This window comes from Choristoneura fumiferana, chromosome 13 (assembly GCF_025370935.1).
Source record: "Choristoneura fumiferana chromosome 13, NRCan_CFum_1, whole genome shotgun sequence".
In the NCBI taxonomy this organism is placed as follows: Eukaryota; Metazoa; Arthropoda; class Insecta; order Lepidoptera; family Tortricidae; genus Choristoneura; species Choristoneura fumiferana.
The window spans coordinates 5015551-5035760 of record NC_133484.1 but is presented as its reverse complement, the minus strand read 5'-3'; the positions used below and the strand labels follow the sequence as shown (position 1 = coordinate 5035760).

The following is a 20210-nucleotide window of genomic DNA, read 5'->3' as shown; positions in this document are numbered from 1 at the left end:
TGTAGTGTATCCGTGATTAGTGTCGACCTGCACTGATCAAGTAACGCATTGTTTTTTTTTTATATAAAATAAAATATGCTAACAAAAGTTTCCTATTCAAGGTAAAATTCGTTTTTTTAATGTTTTCACTTATTTTGTAACCTAACATTTTTAACACTTATTAAAAATGTAATGCCTATAGAATATGCCAACAAGTGATGCTTACCTTTCCTGTTTATTATGACTAGGTACTTTAGGTTCAATATTTAAACCGAGCTAAAAGCCTGGAACAGAACAAGGTAAGCAACCCTGTTTCCATATTCTGTAGGATTTGTACTTTTAATTAGTGTTATTTTTTATTACCTGCTAGATTATTGAAAATACGTAAAAAAGTAATCAATTACTAATTTGTTAATTAAACATAACCTCAAACATTTCTTAAGGCAACTAATCAGCGTTACTTTTGCTGTAGCATATTAATCATTCCATAAAAATATAACTTTCATTCGGTTACTTGATGGTGTAGGTGGACACCTATAAGGGGTATTAGGACTATTAACGCAGTTTCAAATATCAAAATATAGTCTCGTTACCAAGCACACAGGGTGTTATCAAAAGTGAAGTTCGTTACTCTAACTAAGATACCACAGGTGTTCGCTTCATGGTATCGTGAAGTACCAAAGTTAGACAATTGAAGGGGAATGTATGATTATCATTTTCACCTTTACATGTAACTTGTAAATATTTTATGTTTAAACAGTCAGTTTCAGTCATTCTGGGAACATGAGCGAAAGGTAAATTTTGAAATATTTCCTTATTTCTCATACAAACTTTCAACTCCCGATCTTATCCCGCCGGTCGTGTTGGGGTGCCTACGAAAAGCAAGCGAGTCCCAGTTCCACGCGGAACTGCTGCTTCTCACGTCCCAAGTCGCGAACTGCCACATCCAGGAGCGGCAGACGACCGGACTTTTCTGTCTCGAACAGGACTACGGTTTTAGCCCACTCTGGTTGCTTGTACTGTTGGAAGAGATGAATTTAGTTTAGATTGTCAGCTGTACACTACTCAAACAATATGTTTTTTTGATCAACACACGACTCCGACAAATACTACTGCTAAAGCATAACCTCAATTACAAGACAAGATGGCTACGTTTTGGGTTCCGTAGCCAAAATGGCAAAAACGGAACCCTTATAGTCTTGCTATGTCTGTCTGTCGACTGTCAGTCTCTCTGTCCTTCCGTATCTAATATAGGAATGTGCAAACCAGCTGCATTAAAAAAAAACATATTTTCAGAATAGATGTTGGACACAGTGTTGGTGTTGATTCCGGGCTTAACTCCAACAACTCACTTCCTTTTTTATCACATTTATAAGTAAATAAGTACCAGTTATCACCTAGAATTAAATAATAAGCGGAACAAAGAAAACGTACCTGGCACTCATCCAACAGCACCTTATATCTTAGTCGGTTGTTAGCCTTTGGCAGGATTTCCGCGTCGTTGTACGCCAGCAGCTTGATGCCGCGTCGGTGGTTGTTGGTGGCTGGGTCGAAGTAGCCCACGGTATTGCGGCAGTGGAAGGTCACATTCTGCGTAGCCCTCACAGAAAGGAGCTGCAGGTAATTGAGCTGGCTGTGGTCCGCTTTGTAGGTTATCTAAAGACAAAGTCATTGAAAAACTGGTTAAGCCGCTGGCTTCTGTCATTTGAGAAGTCGCATATCATTTTGAGCCATGTAACATTTCTTAAACACCTGTCTGACGAAAACTACTTAGTATTTGGAGAAAAATCTATGCATGAATGCTTTCTAATGTAATAAAATGGATTCCAAGAAACTCAGAGGTTTGAGCTCGTGTTGGAACTCACGATCCTCTGCTTGAGAGGCCATAGGTCAAACCACAAGGCTCTTACGGATTGTTTTACTTACGGTAAATCCGTCTTCCATCTCGCTCAGCCAGACCTCTTTCTCATCACCCTTGTACGTGATGTCCTTGGACTCCATGGGCTTGGGGTAGATGCAGCTGCCACCGGTAGCCATGTCGCAGTGGACTAGGATAGCGTCCTTCACGTCACCTCCATTGGGGTCGATCCAGTACTGGCCTGTTTCGTAGTTTGATTGCTGGATTAATGCGACGAGTCAAGGGTTATGTAGCCACTGTTGAAGTAACGAATTATGGGAGAGCCGAGCGAGAGAGCAAACAAAGTCAAACATAGGATCTAGAACTAGGCTATAGTGAATAGGCTGTACTGAACCTTTGTCCTCATCTGGACTTTACATCAGGCAAGGTAGGGGTAAATCACGGTCAGTTTTATGTAATAAAAAACATGTGAGTGCCAGTTTCTCATTCCAGCCAGACAGGGCTACGTACGTAAGTTCGACTATAGACACGGCAAGTTAACGTAGCGTAAGTACATTACTGAACTGAATAAAATAATAGCTTTGGTTGTTAATTGCGTAAATGTTAAAACTTCAGTCTCTCATAAGCCTTGGTCACTATCTCTTACAGCCCATACGAAGCCTGCATTTTTAAACTTACCACTTTCAAATCCAGGATGATGATACTTGATGTCCCCACAGGTTTTGGCAGGCGCTTCTTTCGAGCCATCAGGTCGTAGGAATTTGTCGAGCGAAAACTTCAGTCTCTCGTAAGCCTTGGTCACTATCTCTTTGCGCTCTGCATCTGACATGTCTTCCTTGAAGAATCGAGCTGGGAACGAGTTGGGGTCATCACCGAGCGGGTCAGGGCCTTTCACTGATCCTGAAACATAATTTAAAGTACAGTCATAGTTCTTAGTTAATGTAGCGTCATCATCATCATCGCGGCCTGTATACGTTCCACTACAGGGCACAGCGTCCTCTCAAAATGACTGTGGTGTATCGTATTCCCTCGTATTTTTACTTTGAACTTGCCGTGTGTTGTTACCATCATAACTTTTGAATATGCCGTAACAATTTTTTCAAGTGCCCTATCACTCATTAAAGATTGTTTTTTTGTACAAGATGGAATGCTAACCTATCATCATCCCAGCCTATATACGTCCCACTGCTGGGCACAGGCCTCCTCTCAGAACAAGAGGGCTTGGGCTATAGTTCCCACGCGGGCCCATTGCGGATTGGGAACTTCACACGCACCATTGAATTGCTTCGCAGGTTTGTGCAGGTTTCCTCACGATGTTTTCCTTCACCGCAAAGCTCGTGGTAAATTTCAAATGTAATTCCGCACATGAATTTGGAAAAACTCAGAGGTGCGAGCCGGGGTTTGAACCCACAACCACTAGGCCACCACGGCTTTTTAACTATGTTGCTCCAAAACTATGTTGCTGCTAACCTATGTTGCTCCAAAATTTAGGTGCATGTTTTTATACTGGCCTTTTAGTTTTTAGTGTTTCTGCTTGCGAAGTATCACTTACCTTGTTGCATCATCGCGGCAATAGCGGCAGAATCGTACGCAAAGCCTTCACCAGGAGGTCCAGGTGGGCCGGGGGGTCCAGCCTGTCCAGGGGGGCCGTGGCGGCCCGTGTCGCCGGGGGGCCCGCGGCCTCCCGCCGGGCCAGCAGGGCCTTGAGGGCCAGGAGCACCGTCGCGGCCAGGTAAACCTGTTGAAATGAAAGACTAAGTCAATGGCAGGATTAGTTAACATTTTAATAATAAAAATTATATCATTTAAATGTTACCTCGTGGACCAGCTTCACCGTCCTTTCCTGGATTACCCATTTGGCCGGGCAACCCTCTTTCTCCTTGTCTTCCAGGTGCGCCAGCTATGCCCGGTAACCCTGGCAGCCCTGCGTGCCCTTTGGCCCCATCTGCTCCTGCCTCTCCCCGTTCTCCTTTGGCGCCATCAAGACCGGCGGGTCCTTGCTTGCCGGCTGGCCCTTGTGGGCCGTCCACTCCTTGGGGACCGGTTTCACCCCGAGGTCCACGTTCGCCGGCTGGACCAGAAGGTCCAGCTTGGCCTGGTGGACCCTAAATTAAGAATAACTCAGTTAGGAATTAGTAAATTAGAATACTAATTATTCTTAATGAAACGCGTCAGTGAGAATTTAGAATTTCTCTTCCTGAATTGAAATTTACCTACTTAAGATTATAAGTCTCTATGATTTTTTTGATTCCATACATTTTACAACTCCCAGCCGTAAGTAAGTATTTTACCTGTAGGCCCGGTGCTCCTGGAGGTCCCGACACACCCGGCTGTCCGATGAGCCCCCTGTCTCCAGGTCTTCCAGGTATACCGGGTTGTCCAAGTTTTCCTGGGCGTCCTTCTGGCCCTTGTTCGCCCATGGGGCCAGGAGGACCTTGTAGTCCAGGGCTGCCTGCTGGGCCTGGGGTGCCATCGGCACCCGGTTTGCCTGGGGTTCCATTTTCACCCTAAAAGTATCCAGTTACTTAAGTACACTTAGCATGCATATCATATTGTTAGAAACAATATACATAGTTCAGATAATAATTATGATTCAGGTATAAGTAATTCAAATTTTAAATACCTGAGTTCCACGTAATCCTTGAGGTCCAGGCGGTCCACTCATTCCTGGCAATCCACTTGGCCCTCTCTCTCCTGCGGGGCCTTGAGGTCCGCTGGGGCCCTGAGGTCCTGCCTCTCCCTCACTGCCTCGTTCTCCCTTGGCGCCCTCAGGTCCTTGAGGACCCGTGAGTCCCTGAGGTCCTGGTGCCCCGGGTCGTCCAGAATCTCCTGTTGCTCCTTTAGGTCCTGCCAAGCCTGGAATCCCTGTCGGCCCTGGGCTGCCTTGAAGTCCCTGATGGTAAGAGATGTTAATTTAGATAAATTGAAAATTTTTGTTTTTATTGGCAAATGTTATATTATTATATGCGACTGCTTGTACTGGGCTTTTAAGGTTCTACTAAGTAGTAGAAAATAACAATTAGTCGTTACCTGTGCCCCCATGTCACCCGGCCGACCTGGGAGTCCCGCGTGTCCAGCCTCACCCTTGGCCCCGTGCTCCCCTCGCGCGCCCTTCGCCCCTGCCGACCCTGGCAGACCTCGCAAGCCTGGCTCTCCGGCTATGCCTGCAGAATAGAGCAGTGTTTAATACCGTGTTTATCAGTCGAAGGCTGAGAGGAAATTCTGTAAAATTGGCAAGAGGTACCTATTTATTAGCAATTGGGGAACCAATCTAATGATTAGGGTTTCATGTACATACTTACAGTTACTTGTAGACACTGAATAACATGTGTGAACAGCACACTGTTCCACTGAACTTCTTCACAATCAATTTGGTCTATGTATACATAAAAGCTTGCTTTCTTTACCTATCAGTCACTAACACCTGCTTTTGCTAGATAAGTACCAAACACACATTCTACATTACACTATCCCTTTTTTGAAAATTATTTTAATTATTATGGCATCATCACTTACCAGTACTGCCAGGTGCTCCTTGTTGTCCTTTAAGTCCAGCGTAACCCCTGTCTCCTTTCAACCCGGGCATGCCAGTTAGGCCTGGCGAGCCGGGCAGGCCCTGCGCTCCCTGTAGCCCTGGTTGGCCACGCTCTCCCGGGGAGCCATGGGCGCCGGCTTCCCCAGGGAGACCAGGGGCGCCAGGCTCACCCCGCTCGGCTGGCTCGCCCGGAGGCCCGGCAGGACCCACTGGGCCTTGGGGACCCTGTTCTCCTTGACGACCTTTGAAAAATGTCAAGTGTCTACATCAATTTAATGTTAGGTAGGTACTTAGATCGTTATTTAAAAGGAAGAAGTGTAGTACTAGGTTGAGTGAGATGGACATGATTGGATTCAGTTGCCACAATAATTGTAAATAATTGGGAATTGCACCAATACTGGTCCGGTACATTACATAGCTAATACCTACTAATTGATTCATTTTTAAATCAAAAATACAAACTGAAACATAGACGCACAGAAAAACCTTCAAAAACCAATCTTGATTCATTTTTGTTCTTTCATAAACGTATTGACGAGAAACATTAGTTAGGTACAAGAAAATAATAGGTACCCTACAAATATCATGGGACACGCCGCATCTTATTAAAATTTTATCACTCTTTTATTTCAATAACTTATTTGTTATGACTAAATAGGTATCTACTACTCTAGTATGTGATTAAATCCAATCTTACCTGGAGGTCCGTCGCTGCCCGAGGGACCAACGGAACCCCTTTCACCCTTGTCTCCAGGAGCCCCCGTCAGACCTCTATGTCCCGGTAGACCCATTGCTCCAAGTTGACCTGTTTGCCCTTTGCTTCCTCTAGGACCTTCAGGACCCTAAAATAAATAAATGTTGGCATCTTTTCATGCTCATTTTGATTTAGATTTTTTTAGAAGCTGGTAGACGTAAATTTAAAGCATTTTTCTGTTTTATTTTGGTTACGTTACTTACAGGAGGACCATCAGGCCCCTGTGCCCCTGTCTCGCCTTTTTCGCCAGCTACGCCCGCTGAACCAGGCAGGCCTCTTTCACCGCTGAAACCTCTCTCGCCTCTCGGCCCAGGTTGGCCTGGAGGCCCGGCCGGACCCGCAACACCTGGTTCGCCCTCTTTTCCAGCAGCACCAGGTAAGCCAGCTGCACCAGGCATTCCCTATAAAAATATTTAAAAATACATATATTAACATTAGTCACTTTATGCCTTCTTCCTTGTAGGCCCGGTAGCCCTAAACTTAACAAATCAAGTTCTTCCTAAAAAAATTGGGTATGTACGGTATGTACCTTACCTATCCGGTAGTCACAACTAAATTTTACAAAGTACTGTTTTCGAACTCAAGTTCAATATCATAATAACGTTCTGTTATTACAAGCTTTTATTTAGTTTCACCTGTCCCGTTGTCTGTCTGTCTGTCTCTGTCTGTAATGAAATGAAATCTTACTAGTTAAATTCGACCAACTTTTAGTAGTTGGATTGACTTGAAATTTAGTAGTATACTAAATTTAGTAGTATTTTTTTATTTAGTAGTATGTAAATTGTGTGCAATACCATAATCTGGTAGTGACATCCTTTTAATCCGGCCAGAATCTTCTAAACAGGACGGAACTCTTCACCGGTTAATGGCGTCGACTTGAAATTTGGTATGCAAATGTAGTTTGGGTAATAATACAAGTACAGTCAACAAAAAGTACTGTCAAAAAAGGCTTGTACCAAAAATGAAACTTTTACCAAAAACTTATTTTTAATACAAGGTTGCAACTTGCAAGGTCATTCAACTTACATATAGTATATTAGGTAGGTAGTTATACCAAATTCAAGTCAATACGATCACTGGAAGTGGGTCAAAATGAATTTGAAAGATTTGACCCAACAACAGCAACAAACAGGGTTGACTTACAGGGAATCCAGTCGGTCCAGCTGCACCAGTAGGTCCACGGTCCCCAGAAGGTCCTGGCGGCCCTTGTGGTCCCTGGATACCGGGGTTACCATCTCGGCCTGAGTCGCCTTTTCGGCCTTCGACCCCCTGTGGACCTGTCTCTCCGTCTTTACCTGGTTCGCCCTGAAAAAAAAAATTAAAACATATATTTTTTGAATCAATCAATGAAATGCTGATGAATACGCCATCAGAGATGGGGATGCAACAAGCTTAAACAAACCAACATTTTTATTTATTAAATGTATGTCGAACGCCGACAGGCACATCATAGTTGTTCTTTTGTTTACCTATTTATCACCTAATTGTATTTACCTATGTTGACGAAATAAATGAATTTGAATTTGAATTATATGTAATGTGTATTTTTATCCATACTAATATTATAAATGCGAAAGTGTGTGTGTTTGTGTGTTTGTATGTTTGTCCGTCTTTCACGTCGAAAAGGAGCGATGGATCGACGTGATTGACAGAGAAAGTTTATGGGCCAGAGAGTGACATAGGTTACTTTTTATCCCGGAAAAATGCACAGTGCCCGAGAGAACAGCGCGCAATACCCGAATTCCACACGGGCGAAGCCGCTGGCAAAAGCTAGTTTATATATATGTATTTAAGTGTGAGCTTCAAAAACGAGCCTACTCATTTCTCAAAGGGCCGGCAACGCATCCGTAACTCAGCTTATGTTATGGATGTCCATGAGAGGCGGTGATTTCTTCCATCTAGAGTTCCGCCTGCTCGTTGGTCCCCTATTATAATTATTGTTATTGTATGCACTCTTGCCTGATGGTCCCAAAAAAAGACCAGCGCCTTTCAAAAGGGCAGCATTATGCTGATTTGCGACCATTTGGTAACCATGATACGTAAGTTTTTTAGTTTTCTTTTTCTACTTTGTATAATAATGTCACGAATAAATGTTTTCTCTTTTTCTTTTTTCTTTCTTTCCCTATCATATAAAAAATGTATTATGTCAGTCTGTAAGGTATTTTATTACTACTATTGTAAGCCCTATTACCAACCGTCTACTCACTTGTAATCCTCGTTCTCCCGGCCCACCCATAGGCCCAGGTGTTCCTTGCAATCCTTGTGGACCAAGTTCACCAGGTCTACCGTCAGCCCCTGGTATACCACGTTCCCCAGGAGGGCCCGATTTTCCCGATACTCCCGGCCGCCCCACCAAACCCCTCGGGCCTTGCAGACCCTGAGGGCCCGGGCGTCCAGCATCACCAGTACCGCCTTTCTCACCAGGTAAGCCAACATTTCCCCGTTCACCGGGCTGCCCTCTAGCTCCGATCGGACCGTCAGCACCGGGTAATCCTCTCATTCCTATCTGACCCCTCTCTCCTTGAGGCCCAATGTTACCAGCAGGCCCTCTGAGACCTCGCTTCCCTCGTTTTCCTTCAGGACCAACGCTTCCAGGAAGACCACGTGGGCCCGGAGCTCCTGCTTCGCCTCGTATTCCTTGTTCTCCTCTAGAGCCTCTTTCTCCCATTTGACCCTAAAATGTGTAATTTTCATTGAATTTTCATTTTTGTTTCAAAAAACAAAATAAGTAATTCCAGAATCTTATAAATCTTACTGGCTCTCCTTTAGCACCGTGAACACCAGGATCCCCGGCTACGCCTGGTATGCCTCTTGGTCCAGGAAATCCTTGTGGACCAGCGTTTCCATGTGGGCCCTGTGCTCCCTTCTCTCCCGGAGTTCCGTCTCTGCCTGCGAGTCCTGGGGGCCCGACATCTCCCGGTAACCCTGGGCGGCCTGAATCGCCTCTAGTACCTTGTAGGCCCTGGGGGCCTTGTGGTCCCACTGCACCTTGTTCGCCTTTTATGCCAGGGTTACCAGGAAAACCCGGTGCGCCAGGTTTACCAACGTTTCCCTAAGTAAGTGACAATTGTTAATTAATATTCACCGGATCTTAATACTTCAGAATAGCTTTTTAAGATGCTAAAGTTGTCATACCACAGGTCCAGGTGGTCCATTAGCACCGTCAGCTCCGCGCATGCCGGGAGAGCCGGGAGAACCTTCTCGACCTCTCTCTCCACGGGGTCCTACTGGGCCCTGTTAAGGAAAACAATAGTAAATCATCATGGGGGCGCAAAAAAAACACTTGCAAGTATGACATGCAATAGCTTAATCGTTTTCCGCTTACAATAGGTCCAGCAGGGCCCATTTGTCCTGGAAGTCCAGTGGGGCCCTTCTCCCCAGCGGGACCCTGGTCACCCTTCGCGCCGTCCTTGCCGTCGAAGCCCCTGTGTCCTTTTAGGCCTTGGATACCGGGCACGCCTGGCGCCCCACGGGGCCCAGCCTGGCCCACTGCGCCTGCTGGGCCTGGCTCACCATCATCACCCGGAGATCCCTAAAAGCATTAAAGATTGTTGAAGCATTCTAAGTTTATATTTCTTAGAAAGGGGCCAATTAAAACAAATCCCACGTCTTTTCCAGGAACTCCTGGAGGGCCTCGTTCTCCCGGGGGACCCTGTTGTCCTGGCATCCCGGGTTCTCCTGGTTCACCACGAGGTCCTTGAAAACCTTGAGGTCCTGGTGGCCCTTGCGGTCCTGTATGAACATTGACAAAATAGAAGCATAAGTACATATTACAAAAAGGGTATTACAGGAATTAATGTACAAATGTATTTACCTTGAATTCCTCTGATTCCTGGAGTGCCTACTGAGGCTTGCATGTACTGGTACGGGTCGAAGGCAGGTCCCTTGTCACCCCCAGCGCTTGCGGCTAGTTGAGCTAAATACGTATTTACCTGCAAGTAGTGTTCGTTTAAATAAAGGCTGGTTGCCACTTTGGACTTACGTTGCCAATTAAACATCAAGGTCATAATGGGTGGTTGGAAATGAATCTTTCATTAAGCAATCCTAGACTCAGCTTACATCAGGCATAGGTCCAGGGGGGCCAGGAATACCAGGTGCCCCAGGGATGCCGCTGGCACCCGTCGTCCCAGGCAAGCCGCTGGGTCCGTCGTCACCAGGGTGCCCGGGGGCTCCACGCACGGAAACTGAAGGCTGAGCACCGAAGCCGTAAGCTGGTCGAGATGTTGGTGGGTTGGCTGGGGAAAGAAACAACTGAAAGTCAAGGTTTGCCGACCTCAAGTTGATACTTGTTATTATGGATTATATCATAGGAGATGCTTAGACTACAATAGAATGTTGAATATGGGTTCCCTTTATCTTGCATAATATCGATTCTCCGAAATACACTTCGCATAACTGGTGTCACATATTTTTTTTAGCCGAATGATACTTTTGCATAATTATCAGTTCGAATAATAGTCATTTCTCAGAATATTAAATGGCAGAACACTGTTATCGCCGAATATACTTCTGCAGAATATCAAATAGTAGAACAATAGTATCGCCGATTTTTATATGGCATAATGGCATAGCGAAATAGGTACTAGTTTGGACAATACAATAGTATTTTCACGGAATTTCAAATAGTGCATAATGACATGGTTAAAGGAACGAACAGTTACCATAAATGAAGGCCAGCAAAGTAAGAGCGCTGTGACAGTAGCAGGCGTTGCGCCAGAACAGCACAGCAGCTACATAAGTAGGTTGTGTTAAGTTAGAACTGCGGCTACAACAGGGCGCGAGCCGAGCGAGCGAAGCGAGCGTGCCGCGGCAGCGGGCGGCGAAGCGCAAGAATCTTACTGTTACCAATAAGGGTTAGGCTAAATAATAACCGTAATTTAATTGCAAGTAATGTTAGTAAAACTTTATTCTGCTTTTTATCATTATGAAAACTAAATACTATGAGATAGATCTTTCTGCGAAATAACTATTCGGACATATAAATATTATTCTCATCGATATTATGCCATGTTAATATTCTGCTTTCCAAAATTATGAGAAATGATAGTATGCGAAAAAATATATGCAAAAAGTAATTCGGTGATATGATGATTCTGCTCAAGGTTGTTATGTGAAACGAAATTATGACATTCGATTTTCTGTAACATATTAGTGAACCGTTGAATATGTTTACCAATAGAAACGCTTCATTTATCGCTCAGCTGTTTCCACTGGAACTGTGCTGTGCGAGTATAGATAAATTAAGCATTTCTATTTGTTTATAAAAAACAAATTCCTCCCAACACATCCTCGCACATCTCTGATGGAAATGAGGCCATAAGCATCTCTCTCTCTCTCTCTCTCTCTCTCTCTCACACACACACTTCTTCAGCCCATTGCCACCCAATGCTGAGCCGGTCCCTTTTGCCACAACCATGTATGTTATTTTATTTAAGTGTTTTTTTTGTGGCAATATTTTTTTTCTTTTCTTTCTTTCAAAAAAAATATTGAAGAGTGAGATTTTCAGTTTTTTAATTAATACTTTGTTGACTTTGATGACGACAAGTACATAGCCGTATATGATTAAAAACTTTTTCGATGGATAGCTGTCTCACTTCTGCGGCAGGCGTCGACCATCGAGCAGTTGACGCGCCCTCCGGAGCATTGGCAGAGGGTGCAGTTGTCCCGCTTCCACCGCTCGCCTTCCGACCACGCGCGGCCCAGGTCGATGCAGCGAGGACTGCTTGGGACTGCAACATTTTAATTAAGTATTATAAAATATAGCCTGTTGCCCGCAACTCCATCTGTGTAATAGTACATTGTGTCTTAAGGGCGGTAAACAAGGAATTACGAACGAGAGTCTATTAGAAGCCCGAAGTCGAAGACTGAGGGCCTTAATGAGTCGATGTTCGTAATTCTAGTACCGCCCGTGCGACATACAATGTTTTTCATCACATTTGCGAGTAAAATTGTATATTTGTAAAAGAAAAACTAATATTTTTTCAAAAATTGCCGATACCGCTGACTACGCTCTTGGCAGCGCCAGCCTCCGCGCTGCCCCACCCCACGCAGCATGTGCCCGACCTGCGCGCGCTCCTGCAGGCGATGCAGTATCACACTCATTTACCGACCTTGGGCTTCATGACATGAAAATTAGTACGGGCAACGACTCATTTACCGACCACGGGTTTCATGACAAGCACATTAAGGTCGAGGGTTTTATTTGGGGGGTTGCAACCAAGGTAGCCTGCATGTTTCGACACTGTTTACGAGCAAGTGTGATGAAAAATTCGTTTGTCGCTATCCCGTGGAAACTTTGTAATTTTCCAGGATAAAAACTATCCTATGTCCTTCCTCACTCAAACTATCTGTATACTGAATTTCATCTCATTCGGTTCAGCAGTCTAGACGTGATAAAGTATCAGAAAACAAACAGACTTACAAACTTTCACATTTATAATTTTAGTGGGAAAGTGCCTGACAGAAATGAAAGGAGTCGTAGTTCCCACGCGGGCGCACATTGGGAACTACACACACACTATAGAATTGTTTTCATTTGCTTTATATTGGTTACACTTGGTACAGTTGAATGCAGAAATATATATGCAGCCATAGCGTTAAAATATGTATATATCGACCTTATTTTTGGTGGCATAGAAGTGTATAGATATTTTTGACGTCTTGGTAACGTATATATATTTAAACCCTGGACCGTACCAAGTTTTTTCTACGGTATTTTGTAAAATGTAATTTCCTGTCTGCATCTTTGTTTCCTAATAGGTACAGTCAGTCATTTACTTACTTACTAGGCCAAATCTTTGCTTATCATCAGGCATGACTGTGGTCAAAAACAATTAAGGCCGTATTACCTAACGATTCTGAAGCTCGCGATCGCAATCAAACGACAGTTACGATTCCAAATCTTTGCTTATTCCATGACATTTGATTGCGTCAGAAACGGTAGGCAATACGGCCTCTGGTCACTGTCCTGGGGCCGTATTGCCTAACGTTTCTGACGATCGCGATCGCAATCAAATGACAGTTTTTATATGCGAAATCTGTCATTTGAATGTGATCGCGAGCGTCAGAAACGGTAGGCAATACGGCCTCCGGACTCTCCGGACAGTGACCAGTGGCCGTATTGTCTAACGTTTCGAACGCTCGCGATCGCAATCAAATGACAGTTTTTGTATGCGCACGTTTCTTATGTCGATCGCAATCAAATGACATATATGTAAATCTATATAGATGACAGGGTAATAGATGACTGCAGGGTGTAATTTTTTTGACATTGGGGCTGTTTCACCATCCATTGATTAGTGTTAACTGACGGCTAAATGTGATGCCGTCTCTATTTGTTTTGTTCGAATAGACGGAGACGGCATCACATTTAACTGTCAGTTAACACTAATCAATGGATGGTGAAACAGCCCCTATAAATTGGTTGAACTATCCCTTGGTCTTTGTAGATGGAAGCACGAATACTTCGCCGTCTCCGATACCGCTCAGCAAACTATCGTGTTTCATACTATGAAGTTATCTAATAAATTGAAAAAAAAAATGAAATAAATTGAATAAAAATTGCTGTAGTGCAATCAGCTGTAGGACGTCCACTGACATAGGCCTCCCTATCCCCGTTCTAGGTAGGTATCTGATCTTCACGGACAAAAATCAACACGAAATAATCCGTAGCGCTTCGGTTCTCTCACGAAATATTACAGGCTTACTTAAGGAGTTGTGAGATCGTACAAATAAACGTAGTTCTATAAATATAACTCACCTCGATTTGCCGACTGAGGGGGTCGTCGGGTACCACTATTGGCTGAAATATTAAGAAAACTGTTACAACACCTATATCTATATTTAATTAACTATCATGTTCATTAAACTAAACATGAATATAACAAACTTTTTTTGACAAGCATTCTTTATTGTATTTAATTATAGTCAAGGGCATAAATATATGTACATTTACATTAACAAGATGCAAGATGTAACGTTTTTAAAGTCAAGTCTTACAAAGCTAATTCGTTCGATCCACTTCAAGTAGTCGAATTAGCTTTTTGTTAATACAATCTGTATGTATGTAGGTTAAATGACAAAGAAAGTACAATCAACAATAATGCTAACAAAATCTTGTATTCAATGTAGGTAATTTTAAAATAAAATAAAATAAAAATTAAGAATACTTATAATAAATTGATTTCAGACCTGGTCTGGTCTGTATTTTTGTAATTTTTGGTACGCATAGAAATAAAATGATAAATAGTAAATTGATTACATGTTTACATACCCGTTCCTAATCCTCGAAAGTCTTGTTCTGCTAAATCTGCTCCGTCTGTAATTTAAGTTAATTTTTAATTTATAAACAAACAAATAGTATGTACAATAATTAACATAAATAAAATAAAAATAGAACTAAAGCTAACTTATATACTCTAATCCTAAAAATCTATATTTACAAATATCACCCAAGTCGCTGCTATTGGGCAGGGTGCCCATAAGGCTGGCATCAAAACACTATTTTACTCTTAGTAATTCTGGCTCGTGTAATTATGGAATTAATTATAAAATTATGCAACAATTTCCTCGTGATATTGTACGAGTAGGTTAAATATTTTCGAGATTTCTATAATAACGTTATTAAACAAAATCTTACTCAACAAAACTCTAGCCGACAATCAACTGAGTTGATTAGAGTTGGTTGATTTGTTCGTACCCAGAATCGCCTGCATCTGTATAGTTTATTACCGCATATTTTCATTTACAAAAAAATCCTCGAATTCAATAAATCAACAAAATTTAGCGTAATATTAGGCATCTCAAAGCGTACCGTATTCATCGTACGAGAGGCCGGGGTCCAGGTCAATGTTATTAGGGTCCTGCGCCTGAGGCAGCTCATCTTTGGGCTCAGGCTCCTTTAGGGCTCCCTCAGTCAGCTCCTTACAGGATGCCTGGAGCGCCAGGAGCGCGAGGAGCGCAACTACGGTCTGCCACATCTTGCCTGGGTTAGATGATGAATTAATTATTCAAAATTACTCAACTCATTTGCCTACGAAAAGATCGAAACTAGTCGACCAGTCTTGGCTTAAGTATAATCGTGGGTTAGAATTTGTTTTTAACCATCGACGCTAATTGAAGAATGTTATGTTTGATGCCAATGTCTGTCTGATTTCGATGCGTTTTTTTCACGTGAAAGTGAATTTGCAGTAGTTTTAGCTATGTTTTATAAGAATTTCGTCAGCCATTTTTGTGATTTCGAACTTTGAAATGACAGTGTAGGGGGATTATCAACTTTTATAAGTTGGTTGAGTTACGTTTTTACAAACTTTTACCTCTGACTACCCCCTGTTATATTTATTAGTTTGCTTCAAATCTAGCAGTTAAAAATCTACTTTTAGCGGTCGGATGGACTTATTATGTGCATAAATTATGAAGGTTGGATGACAATGCAAGTACTTTTAAAGAAAATAACAGTCAGCAAAAAAAAAAAAATTTTTTCTAACCCCCGGCGCAAAATAGGGGTTATAAGTTTTATGTGCGCATTGTATCTATATAAAAGCTAATACATAATATAATAACTTCGACTTAGTTAGTTTAAAATGAGTGGTAGTTTAACCATCAATTGCTCAACTCAAATCAAGTAAGTTCTTTAAAGAAACGAAGATTAAACGTAATAGTGCGTAATGATTTCATTTTACATCATTCTTAGATTTTGAGATGTTAGGAACTGTAGTGATTGTAACATGCTGCGCAAATAGCATAGATCTGAATCGATCGCCAAGGGTTATGTTGAAACCGCGTGTGCAGACATAATTGCCCAAATATTAAGTGATGGTGCACTAAATATCAATGAATGGGAATAAAATGGCCCAAATAAATCAGTGCATCACACGAGTCCTATTTATCAATGGCTATCCATTACTGCTCGTCCTACTGACCCGCCGCTGCCTTTAGGTACATCTGTCTGTATAGAGATGACAGAATCAATTGGCGAGTCATAATTAATTTTAGCAATGCAACCGTTGTGTGAATGAACCAATTTGTTTATTAGGCAATTGTATCTATGAGGCCGTTGGCCACTTTCGTTAGAGATTTCGGCAACGGTCGAGAAATTGACCAGATTGGTCTATTATTGGCGATGCGTTTATTGATGTAATGGACGATTTACTGATGTGGAATGTTTCACATATTTTCATTGACATTTTTGTCGACGGTAATCTTCTTTCTTCACGGAAATGCTACTCGTTAAATGTCACAAGGTATCTTAAAAAATGTCGTTTATGCGAAGCAAAGAGATAAAACACCCGCTTTGTGATTCTGAACGCGCACATAGGCATATTATTCACTTTTTTTTGGTGAGTGTTTTTCTCGAGTTGAGGAGTAATTTGTTTTTGCATTCAAAATAAAGAAGAGATTGATGAGTGTTACGGGGAACTCTTTGTCAGGGAGAAATGTCCGGCAAAATAGGGTATTATGGGTGCGTTCCCACAAGAGATGTGTGAGAATGCGTTGCGAGGTATGTGTCAAAAGTCAAAATATCTTTATTCAATTTAGGCTAAAACAAGCACTTATGAATGTAAAAAAAATCTACCACCGGTTCGGAAAAACCTCTGTTGAGAAGAATCCGGCAAGGAACTCGACGAAGTATATTTTTTTAAACAGATTTACAATGTTATTAAATGATATCTATACAACACAAGTATTTAACACAACTTTATTTTTAACACAGTCCTCGCAATACATCCTCGCATCTCTCTGGTGGAAATGCAGCCTAAGATACTTGACAAGATACTATCGTCACAATGTAAATAATCAGGAAGTGTAATTGCAATTGTTTTTTAGAGTTCGGTAGTTCTACAGGAACCCTTAGTTTCGTCATGCCGTCCGTCGCGGCTTAGCTTAAACGCCATTACCGCATTTACTGCCACCTGACTTCCATAAGTGCCACCGACGCACATGTGCGTTCAAAATGTATGAATCCTAATTATGACAGCGGCACTGGGCGAAGTTCCGAAAACGCATATGTGCGTCGGTGGCAGGCAGTGAATGCGTTATTGCAAGAAAGTTGTAATTTTGTGTATGTGTATATTATCAGTCATGCGGACAGTGGTAAAATAAGATTTAGGAAAAAACAAATAAGTATTTAGGGTTTCTAATTCCCCTACATCTAAAGTGGGAATGCTTTTTTTTCTCGTCTTGAATTTATAAGTACATATGCGTTTAATATGAGAGGTTTGCTTATTTGTTTTTGCTTGTGCAAATGCCCATTTTTCTCGAAAACGGTTTGACCGATTGGGATACGGTTTTCTGTAAATGGTTTGTGGTTCATCAGAGATAGTTTTAGATAGATGTTACGGTGTTCAATCGTCAAAGGGCGCTTTCGTTATTTTTTTTAAACATTACGGCAACAGACCGGCGACTATGTTTGAGTTGGTATTCATGGGCGTTGGTGATCATTTCTCATCAGATGGCCCGCTTAAAGTGTTTAAGTGCTTTACATAAAAAAAACATCCCAGTCTGTTTCAGCTTTAAAAGTTTTATAGAGGCAAAAGGATTTAGTTTTTTGATAAAGACCCCCGCGAAGTAACACCTGATTAAACGAATGATTTCGCCAGTACTTTGAAACAATCTTGTATCTTAAATCACTAAGTACATAACACCAACAAAATTGATCCTTGAAATAATGTAAACGTGAAACGTTTTTAATTTTTACTTATTTAAAAGTTTTTAAATGTTGTGCCGTTTTTTTTTGTTAAGAGGGTGAAAAGGGGTGTAAGGGTAGTATTTCAGTTGATCTTACCTCCTAGGACGTAGGGGATGCGCGGGCGCCGGCCCGCGAGTAGCGAGCAGCCTGCGTGCGCGCTCATAAATAGCACGCGCGGTTGGCTAGCCAGGGGATGCCAACTACAATCATAGACTCATAGACCAATTTAATAAGAAATAGGTTATTGTTTCTTTTCTTTTAAACAATAACAAGTTTACATACATACTACATATACAGTGTGGAAAAATAAGTCGGGCCCTGGAGGGAAACTACCATAAATCCTTAGTTGGCTCATTTTACTTAAAGGAGACATATTTTTAAAAAGAAACAAAACTACGTTACGAGATTTTCTAAAACTCGCTTGTCTCGCGGGACTCGAACCAACTAAAATTAAAAAAAAAACACTCGCTATTTTATTATACTAATCGATAGGATTATTATTCAGGATAAAACTCCTGTAACAAACATTTGATCGCTATTTGAGAGCTAAAATGCGACAGACAGCATTGGCGTCAAACTTATAATAACGCCCCTCTTTTTGCGTCGGGGGTTAAAATTGGTGCGTCAGTGCGTTTAAGCTTGGCCGCCCCGTCCGCCCCGCGCATCGCTCAGTCCCCCACTAGACCTTATTTTGTACTTTTCTGTCAGCGCTACACTTACGTACTGCGGGCTAGGGGGCTATTATGAAGTTCGAATTTTGCACTTCGTCGTATAGGACTTGTACCTAAGTCTAAAAAAAAATGTCAGCGACCCAGTGCGTGTAGGCTTGGGCGGCCCGTTTTCAGCCAATATTTAGGCCGCGTGTGTTGGAGCGATCGCCTCGCGCACCAATTCCTGCGCATACGGCGATGACCGCTTTTCAATTGCAGGGGTCAAACGGAGCCGTTTTTATGGCGCTATTCTAATTCGGCGTTATTGAGAGAAAGCGTTGGTGACAGAATAATTTGTTATTTATGATGGTTTTATCACGTTAAGGACCTTCGTGGCTATGGTTAGGGTTTTAATTTTAATTTGTATGGGTATAATTGATTAGCAAGGGTTGAGATTTTTGACTGAATTTGCATTTCCCACAAGGTGAGATATATGTAAGTCAATATATAAGCCCAATATATAGGACCTGGGTTCGATTCCCAGTGCTGGTATTATTTTTCTAGTTTTTCTGTGCATCTATATTTCAGTTTGTATTTTGTAAAAGTAAAAATTTGGAATTGAAATAAAAAATACAAAAAAAAAGATTCCAAAAAACCAATCTCAACATATAAGCAGTTGCTGATCCGTTTGTTGTTAAATAAGCTTTTGAAAGATTTTTTTTACCGACTATACATTTGTTAAGTGTACTTATTTACATTGTCATGCAAACTACATGAATGTATTAAGTTCGAGTCGATACCATTAATCAGCTGAATCTTCTCCTTTTCAATCTTGCCAGATCCTTGAAAAAGAGACAAGGTAGACAACATACATATGTTTTTTTTTATTTAATGCATATTATCTACTTTTAGGGTTCCGTACCTCAAAAGGAAACAAGAGCGTGTCGGACACGCCCAAAATAGGGTTCCGTAGCCATCACGAAAAAATCAAGTAATATTTTTCTAATGATTTCGTAATTTATACGGAATCTTCCAAGTTTAGGTAAATTTTATACATTAGGCTGCTATTTACTTTAAAACTACTAATAATTTTCAAGAAAACTTAACCGTTATAGTTTTCCTGGTAAGTTTGATATACTTACTATCATCCTGAATTTTTTTAAATTTTCCACCCACCGGTTTAGATTTTAGAGACCCCTCTCTAAAATCTAAACCGGTGGGGGGACGCTCGATTTTAATGAAAATTTGCACTTTCAAGTTGAATATAAAAATTTTGCAAACAGATCACTGAATTGAAAAATCGTCTCGGCAACCCCCTAATGGTTTTAAAAGACCTATCCAACGGTACCCCACACTATAGGGTTAGTCAGAAAAAAACACCCCCACGTACTTTAAGTCTATGAGAGGTATCATCAGCCAAATAAGTGGTCTATAAATTTTTAACCAAGTTCCTATCAAATGAATATGTCGCTAAAGTCGAACTTTCAAGTTGAAGGACACGTCTATTGGCATTCTTGTTTTGTGACATGCAAACGATTATCAACTTTAGGGTGGTAGACCACATATTTGGCTGACGGTACGCTAAATTTTTTGTTTATATTTTTTTTATTTTACCACTGTCGGCGTGACTGATATGTATATTCATGTCAAATTACAGCTTTCTAGTACACTAACGGTCTCTGAGCTTAGCCGCAGACGGACAGAAAGATAGACAGACAGACAGACATGGCGAAACTATAAGGGTTCCT

At 41.8% G+C, this 20210-nt stretch overlaps 1 protein-coding gene across 1 annotated transcript; it reads right to left on the bottom strand.

Moving 5' to 3' along the window:
• Window positions 1-7: 7 nt before the first annotated feature.
• On the bottom strand, window positions 8-17935 carry LOC141433936 (uncharacterized). Its single transcript, XM_074096086.1, has 25 exons — window positions 17909-17935; window positions 14939-15109; window positions 14399-14443; window positions 13886-13927; window positions 11721-11855; window positions 10186-10361; window positions 9941-10058; window positions 9734-9858; window positions 9452-9658; window positions 9262-9360; window positions 8882-9178; window positions 8333-8800; window positions 7270-7431; window positions 6330-6527; window positions 6070-6214; window positions 5354-5614; window positions 4868-5001; window positions 4461-4730; window positions 4129-4344; window positions 3654-3942; window positions 3390-3575; window positions 2516-2737; window positions 1906-2078; window positions 1414-1635; window positions 8-998 (listed from the first exon to the last, which is right to left on the bottom strand). Exons 2-25 carry the CDS (start codon window positions 15102-15104, stop codon window positions 852-854), a joined length of 4503 nt encoding a protein of 1500 aa, XP_073952187.1. The 5' UTR covers window positions 15105-15109; window positions 17909-17935; the 3' UTR covers window positions 8-851.
• Between the last annotated feature and the right edge of the window lie 2275 nt (window positions 17936-20210).